This window comes from Borostomias antarcticus (genome assembly GCF_949987555.1).
Source record: "Borostomias antarcticus genome assembly, chromosome: 12".
Lineage (NCBI taxonomy): Eukaryota > Metazoa > Chordata > Actinopteri > Stomiiformes > Stomiidae > Borostomias > Borostomias antarcticus.
This window is the reverse complement of record NC_140245.1, coordinates 27,174,729-27,201,550: the sequence shown is the minus strand read 5'-3', so window position 1 is coordinate 27,201,550 and position 26,822 is coordinate 27,174,729. Positions and strand designations below refer to the sequence as shown.

Genomic DNA, 26,822 nt, shown 5'->3' with positions numbered 1-26,822 from the left:
CCCTAACCCTCCCACTCTTCTTTAGTCTACATTATTTTGTGCCATTATACACATATATTGTAGTGTAAAATACTGTACATATTTCTGTCATAGTGCCCTTAGGAAATCCACCTGTATGTTCTTGAGCAGAATGAACCCAGCCACTCCCTGTTCTTCCAGTATGAATACATTGCTTAACACAAAAACCAACTGACGTCTAGACAGAAGACAAATCCTTTATTTTCTGAGAAGTCAATATATTTTATTCATGTTCCCAAGATGTTAGCGTCTAAGTATTCTCAGCTGCCCTCTACTTCTGGATTGATAGGGATAGAGAGGTTCTGTCTCAGGGGCTAATAGTCATATCTGGACCAGGTTCTCTACAGTTCACTATCTGTCTATGCCCAGAGGAGGAGCTATGGTCTAGCTAAGGTCATATCTGCTTCTCTACATTTCACTATCTGTCTCGCTTACAAGTTTGCACCCCTGCAACACTAAAAGTCTTCATTTTAGAGTTAAAGTATAATGTTATTAGCAAAGCTTTATCTATCTTGCCTACTCATATCATATGACTTAACGTCTTATCACCAGAGAAAATAATCTATGTACAAAATATGCTTCCCCAATTTTTTTTTATTTTGGAAATCTAAATTTTGTGTTTCGTTGTCACATCTTTGGTTATAACAAAAATGTCACTTGTCACAGAGTTTGCAAATTGATACATTTTTTGTGTAACATGTACTTGAATCACATGAATGATCCCTTCAACCAAATATTCGGTAGTATGCAATCACACTTTCTCATAGACGGTAGACTGCAAACCTGGTGTCATATACAGTATCATCATTGAACCATTGAATGGAACAGAATGTGATAAATTAATAGAGCAATTTAACAAGCAAGTACAAAAAATATGTTCTTTATTCTTTTGGCATTTTAAAATAATATCACCATATGAGCGGATAGTTGTTGGGACCTGCATGCAGTTCACTAGTACACTACAAGCTTCAATGAGAGATGGCTACCGACTGTTTCATGGTTCATATCTACAGAAATGTGGACCATACATGAGTTCCATCTGTTACAGTGCAGAATAATTGATAGAAAAATGAAGAACCAAACCTGAATTTTAAAAAGCACACATATCTACAGTTAAAAACACTATTTATAACAATCATAACGTAAGCCAACCGTAGACCCCAGTTTGAATACACACATACACAAAGACAGCCATGCATACACGCGCACGCACACACACACACACACACACACGCACGCACACACACACATACATACAAATTGTGTAATATCCATACAAGTTATTACATAGGGGTGAGGATAAAAAGTGCTCTTACATCAAATGTAAGTGTAATGCATACTGCGGGCCTATAAACCATATTATTTACAAACTTAACGCAACCACTATGTTGAACGACTTTGCTTTTCAGGCAAAATCATTGAATATGTGTATGATGTACAAACATTTGTGACATCTAACTTCTAAATGCCTTGTGTCATAGTCTCATATTCTAGTTAGACAGCTTTGATAAAGATCAACATTTTCCTTTAGTATTATTCATTATGTAGACATACTGTATCTTACAAGAGTTTTGACATAGAGAAGGGATAGGGGCGAACAGGACGAGATTGAGAGAGGCAGGGCAGAGAGAGTGACCAAGAGAGACCAAGAGTGAAGACACAAGCATGACCATGAACGTCAATGAATATAAGCAGAACTGAATACAGAATCAGTGAATGTCTCATTTCACCTGCTGACATACGTACATTCAGATTCAAAGACTAGTTCCTTGAAACGAATTCAAGGCAATTAATTTGATGCACAATTTTACAATTGGAAAGTGGCATCCACCGTTGGCTTGACAGTTGGGGTTTGTGCTTGTATTTTGACTTATTTTTTTACGAGGGATATAATTTTGGTTTGTCTTAGCCCCAAGCACTGTGGAGCAGAGGAAAACCAGCGCAATGTTTGTCTTCAAACATGGATATATTCTGTAGCTTCCCTTGTGCTGCGCTTGCCGTTTGAAATGTTGGGAACAGTGAACACATTCTCTCAGTTTACACGATGAGTAAAAAAAAAAATTGCCATGAAAAAAAAAGAAACGGTAATCCCCCCCAAAAAAGAAAAACAGAGTAATACAGCAACTTTTAATTCAAGACACTGGATGTACAGGAGTAGCAGCGGCACTAGCTACAGACAACTTAACAGTATACACTCAAGTGTGTCAGATAGTAACCACACCAGATAGGAAAATCACAAGCATTTTGCAAACAGCCTTTTCCACGTTGTCATTTCCACCACATAACTGTTCGTTGGATATGGAACAGGTTATCACCCTTGGTCCTGTGAGAGTATGACCACTTTAAAACAGTCTTTAATATATCATAGCTCCCTTATATTTGATCTCTCTCATCAAGGTCTAAGACTTGGTCAGTTTGGCATAGAAGCGCACGCCAATCCTCAGGCTGTAAACAAGTTTAACTTCGTCGCAAAACCTCTAAGTAATATCCCCTCTAACCCCCCTCCATCACCGTTTATTTCTTCTTGTCCCTCGAGTCTTTCCCTTTGTCCTCTTTCTCCCTCTTGTCGTTTTCGTACTTGTCCTTTTCGTGACTCTTCGTCACGCTGTTGTACGAGGGCGGCGAGGCCGTGGAGGGCGTCATGTCTGTTTTCTCCGAGGTGGAGTTCTCCGTAAACTTGGCCACCACCAGGACCTCTTTCTCCGGGTCTCGCATGCCTTCGCGCAGCTGCTCCCTGTAGAGGACCGAGGCTTTCTTTATGGCGCAGCGAATCAGGTACCCTCGGAACGCTCTCTGGATGATCACGGCCGACATGTCCTCCTGCTTCCGGCGTAGAGTGCTGGTGATGGGCTCGTAGGACACCTTGGAGGGGTTGGCGGCCATGAAGCGCTCCTCCATCTGCCCGCGGAGCAGGTCCATCTCTCCTCCCTCGCCCAGAACCCGCTTGGTGAAGGCGAAGAGGATGTCCAGACAGTGGATGCGCTCCCCACTCACCATGGGAAGGTCCATGGAGATCAGCTGGAGTTTGTTGGGCTTGGGAATGCGCAGGGGCGGGTCCAGGGCATCCGCGAAGTCCGACAGCTTCTCGTACTCCACGAACTGCGTGGCGTCGGGGTCGAAGCGCTCCCACACCTCGTAGAACATCTCAAAGTCGTCCTCGCTCAGCGGCTCGGCGCTCTCCTCCGTGGCCACGCTGAAGTTCTCCAGGATGACGGCGATGTACATGTTGACCACGATGAGGAAGCAGATGATGATGTAGCTGACGAAGAATAAGATGCCTACTGACGGGTTGCCACAGTTGCCCTTGTAGAGGTTTCCTGGGTGCTCCATCTGGCTGTCGCAGTCGGGCTCGCGCTTGTTGAGGATGGGAGCCAGCAGTCCGTCCCAGCCACCCGAGGTGGTGATCTGGAACAGGCAGATCATGCTGTTGCCGAAGGTCTCGAAGTTGAACATGTCGTCGATGCCGGCCTCCCGCTTGACGTAGGCGAAGTTGGACATGCCGAAGATGGCATAAATGAACATGACCAGGAAGAGCAGGAGGCCGATGTTGAACAAGGCGGGAAGTGACATCATCAAGGCAAAGAGAAGCGTCCGGATGCCCTTGGCGCCTTTGATAAGACGGAGAATCCGCCCTATCCTGGCCAGACGGATGACGCGGAATAACGTGGGGGAGACAAAGTACTTCTCAATAAGTTCAGATAAAAACATGCCTGCAAAGACAAACAGAAACACCATTTAGACCAACATTTACAATTGTTTGTTAAAAAATTAAAAAAATTAAAGTATTATTTCAAATGATTTTGTTTTATATCGCTTAAACGTTTGCGTTCTTACCTACAATCGACAGAATGACAACCACAAAGTCAAATACATTCCAGCCAATGGTGAAGTAGTAATGGCGCAGGGATATCATCTTCAGCACGCACTCCCCGGTGAAGAGCACTATGAAAACAAGGTTGATCCGGTACAGAATAATGTCCATGTCTGGAGTCTGGTCATCCGTTTCCACCATCATAGTGACCATATTAAGGCAGATGAGGATCATGATGATAATATCAAAAGCTTGCTTTGTGATGAAGTCAAACACGCAGCCTTGGAACATGTTCTAGTGGAGGGGGACAGAGGAACAAACAAATTACATGTTATTCATTCCTAAATGTATTACTTTTCTTGTATTTGGCATATCGCAAGAAACCATTATGTTTTCAGTGGGAGTGACAGTATTATGCAATGGAACCAACATATAAGGGTACAGATTAGATTTCCCTGAGTGCATACTGTATTAAACCAACTACGTGGAGATTCTCTCTTTAAAGAGCCTTTGAGTTCTAGTCTAGGTTTAACCTGATGTGTGTGTCTGGTCAAAATGCCTTAATGTGACGAGTATTATTCTAAATATAAACTCCAAGGACAGCTAATACCGTCGGCCTGGGAATAGGCTTCTGGGGTTTCTTTGAGCCCAGCTTCTTCATGGCGTTGTAGTATTTCTTCTGTTCCTCCGTCATAAAGATGTCCTGACCGCCAAAGTGAGGGGAGCAACACAAACCTTGGTTAAAATCACATAGTCGGAGGTCAGAGGACATTTTGTCGCTATACTTTCAGTCACGTTATCTATACTGTATAATCACTGCAAAACAAACACTCCCACAGACCATGTCCGTGTCAGGGACTCTGTGAGCTGTTCTTGTGCTGCCCTGTGGATGTGTGATGCATTACTCCATGGAGGAGTGGCGATGACACCCATCTGTACCAAGCTCAGGGCCCCAACCCCCCCCCCCCCTTCCACACACACACGCGCACAAATACACACAGACACCTGGACTTGCCAACACACATCAATGTACAGGAAGCTGCAGCTCCAAGCATTACTCACTGTATTCCCCCTCCCCCTCTCTCCATCCCTGTCCTCTCTCTCTCTCTCTTATTCCTCTGATCTATCATCTCTTCTTTCTGTCCCTTCCTCTGGAGAAATGCCAGAGGAACTGTCTTGGACACATGCGGCCACTGTTACAACCTCCTATCGTTCTGTTCTGCTCTCTGTTCTGTTCTCTCTTCTATTTTCTCTTCTGTTCTCTCTTCTGTTTTCTCTTCTGTTCTCTGTTCTGTTCTCTGTTGTTCTCTGTTCTGCTCTCTGTTCTGCTCTCTCTTCTGTTCTGCTCTCTGTTCTGCTCTCTCTTCTGTTCTCTGTTCTGCTCTCTGTTCTGCTCTCTGTTCTGTTCTCTGTTGTTCTCTGTTATGTTCTGCTCTCTCTTCTGTTCTCTTCTGTTCTCGTCTGTGTCCAGTCAATCAACTAATCATTGGTTCCACCTGCGTCCAATAATCCCCCTGTCCTGTTGTCCAATCAGAGGAAGATCATGTCCTGTTGTCCAATCAGAGGAAGATCATGTCCTGTTGTCCAATCAGAGAAAGATCATGTCACCTATATATCCTGTCTCGTTTCCTGTGCAGAGCAGGAGAGGGTTGCATTGCTTGTTTGTTGCCTACTTGTTCTATTTTTGATACTAGTGTTCTGTGTGGGTTTTTGTTAGTTGTTAGGGTCTGGGTCTCCAGCAGCCATTTTGGAGAAGGGTTAGTTAAGAAACCTGTGGGTAAACTGTTAGGGCGAGTGGGTGTCGCACCTTTCTGTGTAGTAGTCAGGTTAGTGTTGAGGACCTAGTAGTAGTTTCTTTCTGTGTAGTAGTCAGGTTAGTGTTGAGGACCTAGTAGTAGTTTCTGTGTAGTAGTCAGGTTAGTGTTGAGGGCCTAGTAGTAGTTTCTTTCTGTGTAGTAGTCAGGTTAGTGTTGAGGGCCTAGTAGTAGTTCCTTTCTGTGTAGTAGTTAGGTTAGTGTTGAGGGCCTAGTAGTAGTTCCTTTCTGTGTAGTAGTCAGGTTAGTGTTGAGGGCCTAGTAGTAGTTCATTTCTGTGTAGTAGTTAGGTTAGTGTTGAGGGCCTAGTAGTAGTTTCTGTGTAGTAGTCAGGTTAGTGTTGAGGGCCTAGTAGTAGTTCCTTTCTGTGTAGTAGTTAGGTTAGTGTTGAGGGCCTAGTAGTAGTTTCTTTCTGTGTAGTAGTCAGGTTAGTGTTGAGGGCCTAGTAGTAGTTTTAGTGGGTAGGGAAGCTCAGGGCCCTTTTTGTTTTAGGCACACCCCTTTGTGTTTTCTTGTTTGTAAGGCTTACCCTCTTTGCTCATTATTGTTTGGGTATTGTCATTATAACAAGTCTATTCTAGACAGCCCCTCCCATCCCCTGCATGGCGAGCTGTGGCAGATGGGGAGCCCTTTCAGCCACAGGCTCAACCCACCCAGGTGCAATACGGAGCTGTATAACAGTGCCTGAGCTTTCTGAGTGTTGTGGAGGTGTGCATGTATGTACGTATGTGTATACAGTGTTTGTACTACTAGATATATCTCTTATGTATGTATATGAGTGGGAGAGGGGGGGAAGGATGGAGGGAGAGGGGAAGGGGGGAAGGGGGGAGAGAGGGAGGGAGAGAGGGGGGGGAAGGGGGAGAGAGAGGGGGGGAAGGGGGAGAGGAGGGGGAGAGAGAGGGGGGGGAAGGGGGAGAGAGGGGGGAGAGAGAGGGGTGGGGAGGGGGGGGAAGGGGGGGGAAGGAGAAGGGGAGAGAGAGAGAAAGAGAGAGCGTGCGAGTGAGACAGGCTTTTTTAAACGCAGGGGAGGAAATGCAGGATGAATAGGCGATTGACAGCTTTGTACATTACCAGAGGACGAGTACGCCCTTCTGTTGTTTTTTCTGGCGCGTCACGTTTGACATCACAAAGCGCTAGAGAAGGGTCGCGGGTGATATTGGAAGCAAGACTTCAAACGAACAGTAGAGGCTTGTGAGAAGTCCTGGACTAGCCTATGTTGATAGCAAACAGCCAAAAATGTTTTTAAGCAATTTTGAGTTTGATTTAATTCGGTAGGCTACTACATACACTACTGTATATGGACAACTGCATTGGGACACCTACACATTACACCTAGAGGAGCTTTTATGACATCCCCGTTCCCGAGGTGCTCAAAGGAGCGCTTCAGACGCTGCTTCATCCCTGCAGCCATTCGGCTGTATAACAACGCCTGACTCCTCCAGCGTGCATCGAGGTCTCTGAGGCCCACGATGGCCACTTTACAGGACTAATGAACCTCGTTTATGGACTGGAAAGCACTTACTGTACTGTGATGGACTTCTTTTATTATCTGTTTTTAGTTATTTTGTTAGTTTATTTGTAACTGTGTCCACCCTATTTATCCTCTTTCTATTTACTATTTATTATGTATTCTTATTCTGCATATTTTATTAACCCTACTCTCTTAATCTGCTGTGAAACAGAAATTTCCCCATGGGGGAATAAAGAGCTATCTATCTGTATATCTATTCTGAATTAGCGTGTCTACCTGGCGTTGGTGTTAACATCAGAGCCGAGAAATACCCGTGCCTACTGCAGCGTTGGCAGACACAAGACTGAATGCTGAGTGTTCCCTTTCACACTGAAGACCAAACCCAGATGTTAGTGGGCACTGTAGCGTTGGCAGACACAAGACAATGCTGAGTGTTCCCTTTACCATTGAAGACTAAAAAAAGAGTTTTGGGGGAAATGTAAAAAAGAGAGATAGAGCTGGAGGATATGTAAGAACTCCCGAGTGTGTGTGTGTGTGTGTGTGTGAGTGAGTGAGTGAGAGAGAGAGAGAGAGAGAGAGAGAGAGAGAATGAAAGCGAGAGAGCTGGAGGGTGTGTGTGTCATATCATGTCTGCTGTATTCAGTGTAGTCTTCAGTGCTGCCGGTCACCCTGCCCCATGTGAATACAAATTAATCCAACTGAACTGTCAACGCCCTCATTGCCGTGACACAGACCAGCCAATGCAAATACACAGAGACCCAGACAAAACTATGTGTGCATAATACTCATCTTTTTCTTCTGTTGGTTGAAGTTGTCGATGATGACACCAATGAAGAGGTTGAGGGTGAAGAAGGAGCCAAAGATGATGAAGATGACAAAGTAGAGGTACATGTAGAGGTTCACTTCATACTGGGGCTGATCCTCCAACTGAAACACACACAAGAAATCCCCTCAAAACACACATTTTATTGTCTACCATTTACAACTCTTTACCAGAGAAATACACGTTGAACAAAGGAAACGCAGTCTTATTTTTTTTATATCAAACCCCAAATAGTTGATACATTGGGCTCTATTTTCGTGTGTGCACTAAGTGGCAATCCGCAGTCTGTGACCAATCAGAGGGTGGGGGATGGGTGGGGCTGGCAAAATGGTGATTTGTATTATTATTTTTTCGTAATAAACAGATCTTTGGGTTGTTAGAAAACAAGTGCACAGTAAACATGTTGTCCCCCACCCATGATGCATATTCCTATGTGGCAATGATGGAGTGGAAAGATGGAAATTATTTTTGAATTAATATGATACACTCCTAATCTATGAAACCCCGAACATGTAAAACAATGAGTAAACAAGCCAGGAATATTTTATTTTATCTAAAGTCTGGATTTGAAAAGTAGAAGTGTCCCTCAGTAGAATAGACTGTAATTTTACTGAAATACATAGCATACTAGTTTGTCTTCAAATCTTAATGTACTGGCAATTGAAAAAACAACTTATAACGAGTGTGAGCTCTAACCAGCTCATGTGGTTGATGACACTAATCAAGCTAAAAAGGCCCCTGTCTAGAATGGACTGTCCCTACACTGAGACACAGTTTTTTGTGTAGAAAGCAACGACAGATGAGCGCTGTTTTAATAGCCAACAAGTCCATGAACCTGTATGGTCAAAAGTCCAATAATGGATGTTGAGATACAGACATATCTGGCGCTACAAATGTCACATCATGTGTATCAATGATTGACCAAAGTAATCTCTCGACAAACCATGGTAGAGTGAGTAAGAGGACAATAACGTCTCCATCTAGTGGGCAAACAAGTCCATGCACCTGTATGGTCTTAAAGGAGTAGTAAAGGGAAAATACATGTTTAGCCCTGTTTTAAGGTTACTTATGATCATATACAATGGTTCAGTTCAAAACGTTGACAAAACTAGCACTTTTGAGAAAGTCTGATAATTGCTCTACCACCGTTTTTGTCATACAATGGATGTGGGTGGGCACCGTGAAAAATCTTTCAAAAACATGTTAAACTCTCGATTTCAAAGACAAGAAACTCACCAAGGTGTTAGTTGGCGTTCTGACATATAATTCGCCATAAAGTAAGATTCTAGTTCATCTGGAAAGGCTTGTAGCACCCGATAATGTAACAATTAACTGATAATGTAATAACGCCTGATAATGTAATAAAGGTTTGACTTAACTCAATCGAAAATGTAATAAAACCTGATAATGTAATAACTTAACCAATAATGTAATAAAATGTCCTGACTGATAATGTAATACCATTTTTCTGATAATGTAATACCTTATTACAATATTGGTCAAGTTATTACATTATCAGGTGGGTCTTTTTTTTCAAAACTGGTAACGTAATACTTGACTGATAATGTAATAATCTAAAAAAGCGAATGAATAATACTGTTAGGGTCCTTTGTGGTATACTTTGGCGTACTTTGTGGTACTTGTGTATACTTTAGTGTGTCTTATGATACTTTGCAGTATACTTCGGGGTGCTTTGAGGTACTTTGTGGTATACTTTGGGCTACTCTGGTATACTTTGCAGTACTTTGTGGTATACTTTGGGGTACACAGCAATACTTTGCAGTACTCTGCAGTATACTTTAGGGTACTTTGAGGTACTTTGATATTTTTCGGTAGTTTGCAGTAAACGTTGGGGTACTTTGCAGTACTTTGTGGAATACTTTGAGATACTTTGTGGTGTGCTTTGGAGTACTTTGTGGTCCTTAGGGGTATACTTTGGGGTACTTTTTGGTACTCTGCAGTTCTTTGCAGTATACTTTGGGTACATTCCGTTATACTTTGGGGTACTTTGTAGTACTTTGTGGTATACATTGAGGTACTTACCCATACTTTGCAGTAATGTGTGGTAATTTGTGGTACTTTGTGGTATACGGAGGTACTTTGCAGTAGCCTATGCTTTGGAGTACTTTGCGGTACTTTGTGCTTTACTTTGTGCAGTACTTTGTGGTATACTTTGGGGTACACAACCATACTTTGCAGTACTCTGCAGTATACTTTGGGGTACTTTGAGGTACTTGGATATTTTGCTGTAGTTTGCAGTAAACGTTGGGGTACTTTGCGATACTTTTAGATATACGTTGAGGTACTTAGTGGTGTGCTTTGGAGTACTTTGTGGTACTTTGCAGTACTTTGCAGTATACTTAGGGTACTTCGCGTTATACTTTGCGGTACTTTGTAGTACTTTGTGGTATACATTGAGGTACTTACCCATACTTTGCAGTAATGTGTGGTAATTTGTGGTACTTTGTGGTATACGGAGATACTTTGCAGTATGCTTTGGAGTACTTTGCAGTACTTTGTGATATACTTTGGGGTCCTTTGCGGTACTACATGGTATACTTTGGGGTACTTTGCTGTACACTTTGGGGTACTTTGCTGTATACTTTGTGGTATTTTGCAGTACTTTGCGCTATTCTTTGGAGTACTTTGTGGTATACTTTGGAGTATTTTGAGGTACTTTGTGGTATACTTTAGAGTGAGGTACTTAGTGATTAGTAAGGCCCTTCAAAAAGGGGTTCAGTATTTTATCTTAGCCTATATAGTAGGAGACAGGAACTGATTTAATTCTATGAATTGAAAGCAAAGTGTATGAGGCAAATTATGTGAGGCTGCTGTTCATCAACTATAGTTAAGAGCTGCTATCCATCGACTATATTTCAGATTGCAATACCATAACTCCCCCATATCCATCCATCATCCATCCATCCATCTTCATCCGCTTATCTGGGGTTGGGTCGCGGAGGCAGCAGTTCCAGCAGGGGGCCCCAGACATCCCTTTCCCTAGCAGCATCAACCAGCTCTGCCTGGGGAATCTTTAGCCGCTCACAGGCCAGTGCGGAGATGTAGTCCCGCCACCTAGTCCTGGGTCTACCCCGTGCAGACCTGCAAACTTGTCACCTTTTGGCTACAACCACCTTTTTTATGTTAACCATGGTAGTTTCAGTGAATCTAGAGGGTTTTAGTTTTGTATGTCGTCACCTTTTTCACTACTCCAGAGTCTGCAGGTCTGCCCGTGGCCTCCTACCAGCCGGACACGCCTGGAACACCTCCCAGGAGGCATCCAAACTAGGTGCCCGAACCACCTCAACTGGCTCCTTTCAACGCAAAGGAGCAGCGGCTCTACTCTGAGTCTCTCCTGGATGACTGAACTTCTCACCCAATCTCTCAGGGAGACCCCAGCCACCCTCTGGAGAAAACTCATTTCGGTCACTTGTATCTGTGATCTCGTTCTTTCGGTCATGACCCATCCTTCATGACCATAGGTGAGGGTGGGGACGAAGATAGACCAGTAGATCGAGAGCTTGCCTTTTGGCTCAGCTCTCTTTTCGTCACAACAGTGCGGTAAAGCGACTGCAGAACCGCACCAGCTGCTCCGATTCTCCAGCCAAACTCCCTCTCCATGGTTCCCTCACTTGTGAACAAGACCCCCAGATACTTGAACTCCTTCACTTGGGGTAAGGACTAATTTCCTACTCGAAGCGGACAGACCACTGGTTTCCTGCTGAGAACCATGGCCTCAGATTTAGAAGTGCTGATTCTCATCCCAGCCACTTCACACTCAGTTGCGAACCTATCCAGAGAGTGCTGGAGGTCGCAGGCCAATGATGCCATCAGGACCACATCATCTGCAAACAGCAGCGACGCGATCCCCAGCTCACCAAACTGCAAACCCACCTCCCCACGGCTACGCCTCAATATCCTGTCCATTAAAATCTTGACTTACTGCCAAGAACACGGACACAGCTCTTGCTCTGGGTGTACAGGGATTGGATGGCTGGTGGTTCCGCGACCAGGATGAAATTGTTCCTCTTCAATCTGAGGTTCGACTATTGGCCGGACCCTCCTTTCCAGCACCTTGGAGTACACTTTCCCTGGGAGCCTGAGTAATGTGATGCCTCTGTAATTGGCACACACCCTCTGGTCCCCTTTTTTGAATATTGGGACCACCACCCCAGTCTGCCACTCCTTTGGCACTGACCCAGACTTCCACGCAATGTTAAAGAGGCGTGTCAACCAAGACAGCCCCTCAACACCCAGCGCCTTCAGCATTTCTGGACGGATCTCATCAGTCCCTGGGGCTTTGCCACTTTGGAGTTGTTTGACAAAGTCAGTGACCTCCTCCAGGGAAATTGACGATGACCCCCCATCATCTTGCGGCTCTGCCTCAATCGTAGAGGGTGGATTAGTCGGGTTCAGGAGTTCCTCAAATTGCTCCTTCCAACGCTCAACAACCTCCTCAGTTGAGGTCAGCAGTGTCCCATCCTTGCTGTATACAGCTTGGATGGTCCCCCACTTTCCCTTCCTGAGGTGTCTGATGGTCTTCCAGAAACACCTTGGTGCCAACAGAAAGTCCTTCTCCATGGTTCCTCTGAACTGCTCCCACACCCACTGCTTTGCCTTGGTCACGGCCGAAGCTGCAGCCCTCCGGGCCAGTCGATACCCTGCAACTGCTTTTGGGATCCTCCGGGCTAACATATCCCTCCTTCAGTCGGACGGCTTCCCTGACCCCCCGTGTCCACCACGGTGTCTGGGGGTTACCGCCCCTTGAAGTACCTATGGCCCTCAGGCCACAGCTCCCAGCCGCAGCTTCAGCAATGGAGGCTTTGAACACTGACCACTCATGTTCGATGTCCCCAACCTCCACAGGGATGCCTGAAAAGTTCTGCCGGAGGTGGCAATTGAAATCTCTCCGGACAGGCTCTTCCTCCAGACGTTCCCAGTTAACCCTCACTACACACTTGGGTTTTCCAGGTCTGTCCAGAGACTTCCTCTGCCATCGAAACCAGCTCAACACCAGATGGTGATCAGTGGACAGCTCTGCCCCTCTCTTCACCTGAGTGTCCAAAACACATGGCCTCAGATCAGATGATACAATAACAAAAACGATCATCGACCTAAGGTTTTCTGATGCCAGGTGTTCTTGTGGGCATCCTTGTGTTCAAACATGGTGTTTGTTATGGACAAACCGTGACTAGCACAGAAGTCCAACAACAAAACACCACTCGGGTTCAGATCGTGGTGGCCATGCCTCTCAATCACACCCCTTCAAGTTTCTCCATCATTGCCCATATGTGCCTTGAAGTCCCCCAATAGGACAGTGGAGTCCCCTGCAGGAGTCCCAAATAGGACTCCACTTAGGGTCTGCAGAAAGGCCGAGTACTCCGAACTGCTGTTCGGTGCATAAGCACAAACCACAGTCAGAGTCCCCCCCCCCACAGTCCTAAGGTGCACGGAGGCGACCCTCTCGTCCACTGGGGTGAACTCCAGCACAGAGGCGCTCAGCTGGGGGCTAGCTAGTATAGCCATACCTGCCTTACGCTCCATACCATAAGCTACTCCGGAGAAGTACAACCCCTATCCAGGAGTTTGGTTCTGGTGCCGGTGCTGTGCGTGGAGGTTAGCCCCACCAGGTGTAATTGGTATCGCTCCACCTCCCTCACAAGCTCCGGCTCCTTCCCCCCCAGTGAGGTCATGTTCCATGTCCCCAGAGCCAGCCTTTGCCGCCTGGGTCCGGTCCGTCAGTGCCCTCTGCCTTCACTGCCACCTAGTTGGCAGCGCACCCGTCCCTGACAGTTCCTCCCACGGGTGGTGGGTCCACGGGACGGATGAGACGGAGATGTTGTTTCCACGTTGCTCTTTCGGGCTGGGCCGGGCCGGGCTCCATGAAAAGCCCAGCCACCAGGCGCTTGCAGACGGGCTCTCCGTCCGGGCCTGGCTCCAGACGGGGGCCCCGGGCTTCCTCCGGGCTGGGTATCTCTTCAGTGTTCTTCCATCAGGGCTTTTTGCTGGTTAAGGACTGTGGGGCGCAACTCCTCACAGCCCTACTCTGGCCGTTTTGGGCTTAAAACCCTCATCCGCCCTTGCTCCACACCTCCAGATGGTATACGGTGCGGAGCCAGGCACAAGCAGCACCTGTGGTTTTTGTTCGGAGTGACCTTCTCCTAGATGGGTTGCCTACTATGGCTGTGAGCCACATCTGCCGATGCTATTTGCCATAGCTGGGACAGTGGTTGGCAGGAGCCAGTGTGTGTCCACACACCGAGATCCCCTACAGTTTAGCCTGGGACCGCGAGTTACACATTTACCATGTGTGGCCGCGGGGAGGCACTGTAGGAGTCTTGGCGGTGGAGTGGCTTTGTACTGGCAGAAGACTTATGCACTCGGCTCCCTTTTTCACCCTCCATAAGGAGGGCTAGCTGGCGGCGGTAGCTGAAAGCAGAGTGGCAAGCAGAAGCGGCATGCAGCATGCACTAACTACAAGCACTACTACCACAGATCTACTGCACTACACATCACACAACCCTGCACAGTAATGCCCACACAACTCCCCCATACTCATCTCCAAATGCAGGATGGAGATTGGAGATTAAACCCTTCCTGCACAGGTGGATCCTGGACTTCCTGAAGGGCAGACCTCAGGTGTTGAGAGTGGACAGCCTCACCTCATCTTCTCTCACCCTAAACACTGGAGAAAGTCACCCTCTCACCCTCAACACTGGGCTCTTTCATATCCTCTGTACAAACACGACTGTATAGTTACTGTACCTACGCTTCTAGCTCAATTATCAATTCACTGATGACACAGCTGCGGTAGGCCTGATCTCCAACAATAATGAGAAGGCCTTCGTGGAGGGGGTGGAGTGCCAAACTAAATGTTGTCAGGGCAACAACCTCCACCTGAACGTCAGTAAGATAATGGAGATGCTAGTGGACTACAGCAGGAAGCAGGAAGATGAAAGTGATTCTAGTGGACTAGCAGGAAGCAGGAGCGGCCAATTGCCTGAACAGCAGTGGGACCCCTGTGGAGACAGTGTATTTACAAGTACAGTATGTTGATGTACAGATCACCAAGGACCAGACATGGACAACAAACATCCCCGTATATGCATGATTCAGAGGGCGTCTGACTGAGAACATCAACACTACCAACATGCTATGGAAGCAACACCATGCAGGACAAGTCACTGTAGAGAGTGTTGGAGATCAGGCCTACCGCAGCTGTCATCAGTGAATTGATAATTGAGCTGGAATTGTAGGTAACTATGCAGTTGTGTTTGTACAGAGGATATGAAACAGCCCAGTGTTGAGGGTGAGAGGGTGACTTTCTCCAGTGTTGAGGGTGAGAGGTAGACTGTCTCCAGTGTTGAGAAAGTTGCTGAGTTTAGAGATGAGTATTGGGGGAGTTATGGTATTGCAATCTGAAATATAGTCAATGGATAGCAGCTCTTAACTATAGTTTATGAACAGCAGCCTCACATAATTTGCCTCATACATTTTGCTTTCAATTCATATAGTTAAAACTATGTCTTAAATTAAATCCTGTCTCCTACTATATAGGCTAAGATAAAATACTGAACCCCTTTTTGAAGGGCCCTACTAATCACCAAGTATCTCAAAGTACTCCAAAGTATACCACAAAGTACCTCAAAGTACTCCAAAGCATACCACAAAGTACTGTAAAGTACTCCAAAGTATAATGCAAAGTACTGCAAAATACTGCAAAATACCACAAAGTACCCCGAAGTATACAGCAAAGTACCCCAAAGTATACAGCAAAGTATACCCCAAAGTAGACCACCAGTAGACCACCCTGAGTCCGATAGATACCCCTGTGTCTGCTGCAGATGTCGTAGCAAATTAGTTAACACACACACACGCACACACAGACATACAACAGTCCACTTCCGGCCTTAGGCCTGGGTCCAGTACCCCCTTCCCCTCACCCTACCCCGGGTCCGTATCCTCTTCCTACCCCCACCTTACCCCTGACCCCTGCCTCTACCTGGACCCAGGCACACTCACACACACACTGACATACACCAGTCCTGGGCTAAGATCCCCTTCCCCTCACCCTAACCCGGGTCCGTATCCTTTTCCTACCCCCCACCCTACCCAAAACCCTGCCTCTATCTGGGCCCAGGCACATTTATGCACACACAGACATACACCAATGTTTGCCATGTCTCTCCTATGATGTTATTAGCCTCTCTTACTCTGAAAATGTAATTTAATGTTATTTATTGCTCTATAAATGTTCTTAGCCGGTAGACAAACATACTCCGGGAGCTTGCTCGATCGCCTCGTTGAGAGGGGTCAGGGAAGAATTTTTACAGCTCACTTATCTGGCCCCCGGGTGATTACTGTTTTTTGCTTCCCTCTGGAATATGTAGGGGTGGGATGTCTGCCCACCTCCCTTGTTCTCTGTAAAGCGCATTGTGTTGCCTCTGGGTATGAAATGCGCTATATAAATAAAGCATTGATTGATTGACTTGATCACAATGAACACTATGCACCTTGTCTATAAAACAGACAACTGACTGTACACTTTAACACTTAGACTGTTGCCTTTTTTTGTACACTTAACTACTTATGCTTGTACTTTATATCATGTATGTGACAATAAAGAACGTTAAATTTGAACTTCATCTTATATTGTTCTTAACTGCATTCACAACACAAGATTAATACTGACTCAAAGAGTGTGGGGTCATCAGTGAGAGAGCACCCCACTTGGCTGCCACTCTCAGGTAATACCCCAAGTTGACAGCCACTCTGACAGATAATGACAGATCGTCCAGTGGGGGAGTGGCTGGGGGTGGGGTTACCAGGCTATTGTTCACGCCCATTACCTGGCAGTCAGGTGTGAAAATGTTGGAGAACTTTGGAGGGGGATTTCTCAGCTAAGTTGATTTGGCAGTACTAGCATTCAAATAAGCATATCTTCTTCAAATATGTTCAGATTTCAATGTATGAGACCTCATTTGAAAGCTTACAATCTGCACTTTCATAATCTGTAAAAAACTGAAAAATGAAAATGCCTAGTTGAGGACCAAATTACCAGCGGCGGTCACAATTTTCTCTCTTGCGCCAGAGCGCACGCCGAGATTATTTCCTCAGTTCTTCCACTGGATTCTTGAAGCTCACAGGTACGTTTAAACGAACCCTCTTATGGTTCTGAGTTGTATTTGCCTTGTTTTAGTTTCGGATTGTGATGGTCTGGCGTATTGTTGAAAGCAAAACTCCCCGGGGAAGGTGGTGGCGAAAGGCGTTGTTTTTAACAATGGCAGTTTAGGATTGGTGATATTGCATTGTTCTCTGACTTCGTCCTTGTTTAGGCTACCGGGGGTTCTCTTCAGAAGAGGTGTAATTTTGGGTTTGGGACTCGCTCCCTTACAGTTGATGTAGACTACAGTTTAGATTGTTTGTCGGCTCGGCTGTAGTTAAGAAGTGAGAGTGCACTTCTAGGATAACGTTTTGGGTTGCTTTAGCTCGATGTTCCAGAATTAGCACAGAAGGGAACCTATTGAAGTTCGCAGATAGTGCGATTTCCACAGGGTTGAAGTTCGCAGATAGTGCGATTCCCACAGGGTTGAAGTTCGCAGATAGTGCGATTCCCACAGGGTTGAAGTTCGCAGATAGTGCGATTCCCACAGGGTTGAAGTTCGCAGTGAGTGCGATTTCCAAATGGGTTGAAGTTCGCAGTGAGTGCGATTACCAGCTAATCTCCGGAGTGTCTGTTTTTGTCCTTGTGTTGTCTTTGTTTGTCTAAGCGCTATTTTTCGCCGGCTCAGTGGGATTTTTGAGTGCATTTTTGAGCTTCGGCTCTTGCTTTGTATTGTAAGTATTTTTGTATACTTTTCCAGTAGGCTAGCTGGTTGTCTGGGAGACGCAGGAAAACAACTGTCCCGGTGATCCGCCATTGAGCCAGAGAACAAAGGAATTCCTGACTGGGTGAGTACAAAGCGGGTTAATGTGTCTGTTTCTTTCGAAATTGTATTCTTTCCCGCCGTGAGTTAACCATAAGGTTTCCTTTCATTGCTGTTTTGGGGTTTTAGGCTGCGTCGTGTTTATTAGGGTTTTTCGCAGTATAGCCTTTATTAAACTGAATTCCCCGCGCACGGCCATAGACCACATCCGGGTCATACATGCAACATTTTGGGAGCACCACTAGGTGTCCCTGTAACACCGGCTACTAACATATGGCTAGAGGATGTCACAGGATTCTACTGCTAACTTGCATTTTGTCTAGCCCTGAGGAGATTGTTGCGCTGAAGCATTATTCTGCGAGCGTTTGTTGGCAGATTTCGTTATGTGCTAAAGCATTTTCGATTTCTTACATCCACATCTGACATTTTAGTGTTAAATTCTAAGATTCGGGCTCAGCTAGAGGTGGTTGAGATGATTAGGTTAAGGGAAAAGCCTGTTAATTCTATAGACTGGTCTGTTTTTAAGATTTGGGAGAGAGTAGCACGAGAGCGGGTTTTTAGGTCAGGAAGGAAAGACAAGGAGGTTCCGCAAACAGTCTCTCCACCATTTCCCCAGCAGAATAACTCTGATTTAAAATTTGATTTCCCCCCCCCCCCTCGACTCGTTGCTCCGTGCTCACACCCAACCAGGCTGTTGCTGCTCCCGCATTTAGCCACGCCCCTTCTCTCTCCCCTCTACAATACGAGTTAAGCGCGCCCCTTTCTACGAGGTATTCGTCCGAGCAAAAGCAGGACAGGAAGAAAGAATTGGCTAGAGCCATATCTGAGGCTAAGTTAAATTTGGAACAACTACAAATAGCTAGTAATAGTCTGGAGGAACCGCAACTCCTAGCCCCAATGGTACGATGCCCGAACCCTAATCCCCGACCGTCTCAAACAGATGATGAAGAGGGCCACGCGGCCTGGACCCCTGAAATCAGGGTGTACAGACCGTGGCGTTCAGACGAACTCCGTGATGTTGCTAAAACCTTGCCCGATCCAACCAAAGACATGAACGAGTTCGAGAATCTTTTTAACAGTTTAGTTCGAATGTATGAGCCTCACGCCGAGGAAATCGCCATGATCATGCAACAAGTACTTGGGTTAAAATGGATCGAAGTAAAAGACCCGTTTGATATAACGTTGCCTTTTTCTCATGTCGATTTTACTGCACAAAACACTGCGCTGTTGAACAGAATCAAAACTCGATTCCCTAAAAAGATGGATTGGGACCGTATCACATATTGCAAACAAAATTCCGATCAACAGTTCGAGAAATTTTGGGAACGACTAGAATCAGTTTTCGCCGCACACAGTGGCATGGACAAAGCGAACGCCGATTATAAAAAGATTTTGAAACAACAATTGATGAATAACTCTCTCTCCTCTTTGTCCGACCAAGTTAGGTTGATGTGCCACACCTGGGAATCGACTTCTCTCGAAGAAGTTGTTGATCATTTCCGCTATGCGGAGCGTCTTCGTGATCACATTGAAAAGAGGGAGTTGAAAGAAATGAAGCTAGGTGCAGCCAGATTACAAGCTGCTCAGTTACAACAGCTGGACAATCAAACTGCTGGTGCGAGGTGGAACCAACAACGACCACAGTGGCGACAGAGAAACAATAGGAAGCGTTCTGGTAGGGTTAGGCGAGGAAAAAGGTATAATCGAAGTGAAGATAGAGATGATTCATGCTTCCATTGTGGTCAGTATGGCCACTGGATTGAACGGTGTCACAGTTACCGCAAGCTGAATGAAAAGGAAGAGCCTCAAATTTGGGGTCGAGCGCCACCTGCTGGAGTTCCCTTGAACAACCCATAAGGGAGATTTTAACTAGCCAAGATAGAGAGATATTTTTTTAAGGTAAATAAACAGAAGAAGACAGATGTAGCTGAGGACGTAAGGATGTTCTGTTTCTGTGAAGTTCTGTGTTGATGTTTTCAGATTTTCCTGGAGTGCATTGTGTGGGCTACCAAGGAGTGGTTGCCCCTCGCCAGCATGAAGCTATGAACTGTGTGGAGTCACGAATGACTTGAGGGTCATTCTTGGTCCAGCTAAAAAGAGGATATGAGACAGCGCTGAGGGCTGTTCTCTTTCGATGGGGCTATCTCTCTGGCCCCCGATTTGCTTTGCTGCTGTGTGATGATTTGGTTATTTGTATGTGTTTAATGTTTTTTTTAAATATCTCATGTTTATAGTTTGAGGCACATTCATCAGGCCTGAGTGTTTTTTCTGAGTGTTTTTTTACAGACAACTGTCGTTCCGGGAGTGATGGGTGAATGCCGAACCAGGAGACGGGCACAGGACCGGAGGTGGAGATGGAGGTTACTGGCCTGTTTCCCTACAGATGGGCGATCTGGGGTTCGTGAGATGCAAGGCCAACGCCATGTCACCGACTCACTGTGAGCGACAGATAAGTATGAAACAGGGAAGAGACCATTTTGTCCGAAGCGGGGCCCAATACTCTGTCCTCAAATGACAGAAGAGGGAGGTTTTAGATATACAAATTTTAGCTATACAAATGAAGCTTTGATGGATTTTTTGATTAGTTAATTGTAAATGAAGCCAGTTCATTTTAGTGTCATTTTCTTTGCCCCATCTCTATTTTTATCCTGACTTCAGGAAATTTTTGCTTTCACCCTTGTGTTGGGGTGTTGTTTTGTTGAGACGAGAATGTGGTTATTTTATTTTATTTTCATAAAATCGCGAGAGAAATTCTAGAGCCAAATCCAATTGCCTTGATCATGACTGGGGACTGGGCGTGTTGAAGTCATTCTAACACTGCCCCTGATGTCACTGTAGGCTACTGCAGACTGGCTCTAAATGACACTTGAACAGACACCCTGTTTAAGTTTTCCTGCCTGAATAACAACATTTTTCCCCAAAGCAGGAGCTTGCGCTTAACCATGTTTCTGAGTATCTCCAACAGACTGCTGATAATCGTTCCTGACCAAGGAGGGGAACAGGGAGACCAGAGGACTCTCCTTTTGCTCTTCTGTTTTGTCTCTGTTTGTCTCTCTCATCTGTGGATCCACAGACGGAGCACTTCATCAGCCTGTACTGGGGGAGCGGGAGCGCCGAGGTGAGCCCTCCAGCAGCACGACCCGGGCCGGCCCTACGTGGAGCAGTACAGGGATGGACCGGGTTCAGTTCAAGAGCCTGTACGTGCTGCTGGCGCCCTGGCTGTGTGGTGTCCCACCGCACCTTCACCCTGCTGAACCAGGACAGGGACTCCCTCCTCACCTGCCGAGAGCTCGCTGGCTGACCGCTCTATGTGGACCTGCCCAGTGGGGAGACAAGAGACTACCAGGAGCAGATAAGCAGCCTGAGAACAGGCCAGAAAACATTGAAGAGAAGTAGATGTTGCGGGAGGAACCTACCCGTCAAAAAAAAAAAAAATGGAACTGTCAGCACATCCTCGGCCAAGTGGGCCATGGGAACATGTAATAATGGATTTTATTGAACTCTCTCCATGCCAGGGATGTCTTCAACAGAGTGAGGACCGCCATTCCTGAGGCTAAGGAGGGGTTCCTGCATCACATCTCTCCTGGGGATTGGGTCCTGGTCCGCGACCACAGACGAAGGAGCTGGAACTCGCCGAGGTGGCTCGGGCCGTACCAGGTTCTACTCACCACGCAGACAGCGATCTGAGAGGACTTCGTGGATCCATGCAAGCCATTGCCGACGGGTCCAAGCAGCAGAGGACGGTCCACCAGGGGATCGCCAACACCAGGAGATCAAGGATGCAGCTGAACCAGAGGGCTCAGAGGCCAAAGCCATGAGCTGCCACAACTGTCCTCTCCTCTGACGAGGAATCGGAGGAAAAATGACCTTGCTGGTCACCTCCTTCTCATGATCGTTATGATGGCAACATGGAGAAACTCCACAGCCATGACCTCACAAGATGCACCACACACGCACACACACCTGCACACACTGCAACTAACATTGAACATAACTGATTCAAACAACGCTTCATTGAAGTTGCGATCTAGAAGAGAAGACGCCTTGCATTCCCCAATGACATTCTATTGCCCAAAAGAGAAGTGTCACCTAAATGACTGTTGGATATACACTGTGAACAAGAGTGACCTTGACAGTCACCGCCACACTCTCCTCTCCTCTGATGAGCAATCGGAGACTGACCTTGCCGGTCACCTCCTTCTTGTGGTTGTGGTATGACAACATGGACAATCTCAACAACAATGACTGCACCTCTAATCGCACACACTGGAACCTACATTAAACATTCAGAGACGCACACATGGAATCTATGTTCCATAGGACATCACATGCGATTATTCACAAGAGTGAATGAACTTTGAAATAATCTGAAAAATATCATATTTGTTTACAAGAGTTACAATGGTTGAAACATGAGTTGATAAATAAGTTTGGGTTTTTCCTCTAAATTGACCAAGAGGTTTTTTGCCCCTCTTACACTGGTAACCATTTTATCTTTTTTGCCTTGTTAAATCAAGTTTTTTGGTGAATGGTTGTCCACTCTTAGACTATAAATAGTATATAATCATGTCATCTTTTTTATCTTGTTTCCTGTCAATTTCTGAAACAAGGGGTTTTGGTGCGTGATTTTGCATGTGGAAAGAAAATAATAAAAAAAATTTTTTTTTTTTTTGCTCCACCTAGTGGAGAGATTATTTCCTTTCCACATGTATAGCATAGCTGACTGTTTACACTTTGTGTTTGGATTTTATATTTTATTTTTGTGTACCTGTTCAGGCACAAATGGGGGATTGTGAAGGAATTTACATCCAAACACCTTAAACCTTTGTCCTCTCACTTCTCTTGTAATTCATCACCTCCCCCTAAGTATTCACATAGCTGTGCTAACATACAAAATGGCTTCCAGAAGGCCATCTGTCTGCTCCAGAATAACCATCCTTTTGTTCCTTTGTCCCTCTTAGAAACTACCGCCTTTTTCTCATGTCACATGTCTTTACTCTTGGCCACGCCTGCCATTCATATGTGCAATGCAGTAGCCAATCACATCCTGGAAGCACTGTACCTTTGTTTTGATTGCATATAAGCCACAGCAATACCCAGAAACGGGACTTCGGCTGACGAAACCACCTTTGTTGCGTTTTTCAGGAAGTCCTTGCGCTCGTATTGTTTTTCACAATAAACCAGACTTAACCTTTTGAACGTATCTTGGTAAATCTTTTGACTAGATCAGTTTAAAATACTATCACACACCGACCAGGCGACCACCCACCAAATAACGTTACGGATGATATATTATGACTATAAGCGTTAACTATACAGAAACTGCCTGCCATATTTGTGGCACCTGATGTGCGTATGGGTTCACCGATAATGGTTACAGTATATTTGTCCAGCGGGAGACCGGGAGGCGGGAGCGAGGGGGATGGTTAGGTAGACCAGCTGCAGCTGGAGAAAGACGCACCCTCTCCCAGTGAAGCGGTGCTCGGCGGCTACTGGCTGAACATCCCAGTTCTGTTGGATATGAGAGGGAAAGTTGAAGCCGAGTGCTCGTTATTCTCACACATAACATTGCCAACGAGAGTGGATGAGTCTGTCCCGATTATCAACTCCGGTAGTGTACGCTTCTTCGCGCTATCAGCGCTGTTCAAGCCAGTGACTAAAAGGTACATTTGAAACAACTTTTTCCATTGATCCCAAGGGACGACAGGATCGCCTGGGAGGGATAGGAATGGGTCCGGAGGTGGCAGGGAGAAAATAGGGACAGACTCATACATTCCTCGTTGCCTGTTTTTGTATTTTGCATCTAAGGGCAGTAACACTGGCGCGTTGGTATAGAGTAGCTACAGTTTTACCTGTGTTGTTTGTCAGGAGGTAGGTTAGGAGGAAGCATCTGTGCGTTTGACTCATTAGACAAGTGTAATTTCAACTCCTCTCTGTTTTCACAAAGCTGTGCCTTCCTTCCACAAAAGAGACGGCGTGCCAGTGTGACAATATGCCGACCAGAGAACGGTACTATTTGACAGGTTCTTCCCTCCACACCCCCTCCCCACGCAATTGGGTGTGGCTTCGGTGCCTTCAGCAGACACGCCCCCACAGTCTCAGACCAGAGAATGCTGCTGATTTTTAACCGATTTTGAAGCCTTATTTTATATACTTAGCGACATTTTTAATCACTCAGATTTGGCTGGGTGGTTAATGACATGTTTTCCTGTGGTGTGTGAAGCTCATAACAAAAATTTGAACTGGGTTAACCTGGACTTTAAGTCAAACTTTTATTACATTATCAGGCGTTATTACATTATCAGTTAATTATTACATTATCGGGTGCTACAAGGCTTTTTTAAATATTTAGCATAGAACTATTTAACACATACATGTGTAAACTTCCGCAAACTAGGTAGCCTAGCAACATAAACAATAACAATAGCTACCGTAAGTAGTTCCGCTTCCTGAATCCCCTCTGTGGATTGATCTACACATCTACAATGGTCGCGTCAATACAAGTCAATGGATTTCATAAAATGATCAATTAAACCCTACAGGGATTCATACTTTGCGGCGAATTTGATGTACGTAAGAACACCAACGGACACCAATTGCCCCCTCGGTGAGCTTCTTGTCTTTGAAATCGAGAGTTTAACATGTTTTTGAAAGATTTTTCAAGGTGCCCACCCACATCCATTGTATGACCAAAACGGTGGTAGAGCAATTATCAGACTTTCTCAAAAGTGCTAGTTTTGTCAACGTTTTGATCTGAACCATTGTATATGATCATAAGTAACCTTAAAACAGGGCTAAACATGTACTTTCCCTTTACTACTCCTTTAAGTCCTATAATGAATGTGTAAATACAAACATATCTAGCTCTACTAAACACCTCAAGCTCTACTCTCTGCGGATGTAGAAAGTACATAGTTTCCCGAGTTAACTTGTCTGAGACTATACTGAGACACCAAGCATAGTTTTTGATGTAAAAATCTAAATGTACTTGGCTCCAAAGTACTTCTTAACTCCCATACAAAGGGTTGCTCAAGAAGGGTTCCTTAATAAGGTTCTTTATCGGGAAACGCGGCACTTGTCAATGGAAAAATGTATTGGAAAGGCGCCCCTTTTGTGGTGGATTCTGGTACTACGGGGGCACTGCCAGACTCACTCATTCTCTGACTCACGATGACACCTGACACCGGCCAATCTAAAGCACCCCCCCCCTTCGGCTGTCGCCGGGTGGGGGACGAAAAAAAGGTGGACCTTTAGGATTTGTATTTAGAATTTGAGTATCCTGATATACAACATCTACTCACATTGCGGGAGTCTACAGCTGCGTACATAATGTCCATCCAACCTTTAAACGTTGCCTAGGAGAAGAATAACATGAGTTAAACTGTGAGGAAGATGATTAGCTTCAGCTTCTCCAGTCAGGCTCCACCGCTGGTAGGTAAGGAGAGTTATTTTGGTAGAATGTTCACAGCCTTTAGTAAAATCATACAACACAGTGTTTTGAAGGGCAGCAATAAGTGGCATATCATTAGTAGTAGAAATACAAAATGACAAGCATGTACTGTAACTTCCTTAAAACGATCATGAAAGAGTGTTAAAAAGGCCGACCAGCCTTGCACGCCTCTTCTCTCCGCCCCCACTGGTCGAACCCTGCCTCACATAGCCAACATAACTTACACCATTCCAATGAAAACATCTGCAACAAGCTTCTTTTAAGTCTGTTTATCATTAACGACTCGTCTATCAAAGAGACCACGCCCACTCACCACCTGCAGCAGGGCCAGGTACCCTGCCCCCACGTTGTCGAAGTTGATCTTGACGTTCTTCCAGCGGGCGCTGTCATTGGCCAGGGCCAGGCATTCGGTCTTGTTGTCGACCACGTCGATGGGGAAGATCTCGTCGGTGGTGGTGTTAACGCAGTAGTAGTACTTGCCGGCGAACAGGTTGACCCCCATTATGCTGAAGATGAGCCAGAAGATGAGGCACACTAGCAGCACGTTCATGATGGAGGGGATGGCGCCCAGGAGGGCGTTCACCACCACCTGCAGCCAATCACATGACACGCCACTAAGTCAAGGCTTCTTCCTGTGTCACCGATGGCCAGGGGTTCCATGGGTAAGGCAGAGAGAGAGTCGTTTGTTTTGTACTGCCAGCAAATGTGGCGCGAAAAGGGTTTCCCTTAACATTGTCGAAAGTGGTTTATCCTTGTGTATTACTCTGCTTGAGAAAATAATTTTTTGCCTTACCCAGGAAGCCCTGTTACCGGCTTAGATTGAATAGCAATTTTCAATCCAGAGAAGTTCTAAAGCTGGGATGTTTAAGACTACTGGAGCACGAGGGGTTATACTATCATACTGAAACAGGTCAATTCTCTTTGATAAGTTCTGAAAAACATTATAATATACACATTTAACTGTGACTAAATTTATATTAAACATCTTAAAAGCATGTCGTGTTTTAGCACATTAGATACAAGCAAGATACAAGTTACAAGCGATGCAAGTCTAGGAGCATAGAGGAGTAACTAGTTTGGTAGAGAGGGATGAAGGAGTGAGAGGAGGTGCAACACTTCACTTTCAAGAGGTAAAAGCAAAACAGAATAAAACCTTAGAGAGGCGTGATGAAGTCACAACATTTGTTTACTGTAAATGAAAAAAGACACATAACAAAGAAACATTTCATGTCAAAGGCACCAACACAAGCAACAGAGAACACATTTATATACAGAATCCATTGAGACGATGTAGAGAGAGTCATGCAGATACAGAAGTCTATGTCTACCACATTAGGAGAAAAAATAGACATTTCTAGAAATCTGGCCAGGCATGCATTGTATAAAAAGCAAACATCACTGCTTCCTGTTGTCCCTCTATACACTTTCTCAAGACATACTGTTCTTGCTGAAACCACAACAAAATGTCAAATTTGACACTAACGTGATCTAAGAAATCTCTACTCACTT

General features: G+C 45.4%; 1 protein-coding gene across 5 annotated transcripts in view; it reads right to left on the bottom strand.

Annotated features, from left to right (window-relative positions):
- Positions 1-2,532: 2,532 nt before the first annotated feature.
- scn1lab (sodium channel, voltage-gated, type I like, alpha b) overlaps positions 2,533-26,822 on the bottom strand; it is a gene marked incomplete at both ends in the record, with an annotated part of 56,607 nt that continues 32,317 nt past the window's right edge. For all 5 annotated transcript variants that reach the window (XM_084447267.1, XM_084447268.1, XM_084447269.1 and 2 more), the window contains 6 exons: positions 2,533-3,728; positions 3,853-4,123; positions 4,440-4,564; positions 7,900-8,041; positions 25,165-25,218; positions 25,627-25,902. In XM_084447267.1, the coding sequence (XP_084303393.1) occupies positions 2,533-3,728; positions 3,853-4,123; positions 4,440-4,564; positions 7,900-8,041; positions 25,165-25,218; positions 25,627-25,902 (2,064 nt within the window). The remainder of the gene's footprint in view (positions 3,729-3,852; positions 4,124-4,439; positions 4,565-7,899; positions 8,042-25,164; positions 25,219-25,626; positions 25,903-26,822) is intronic.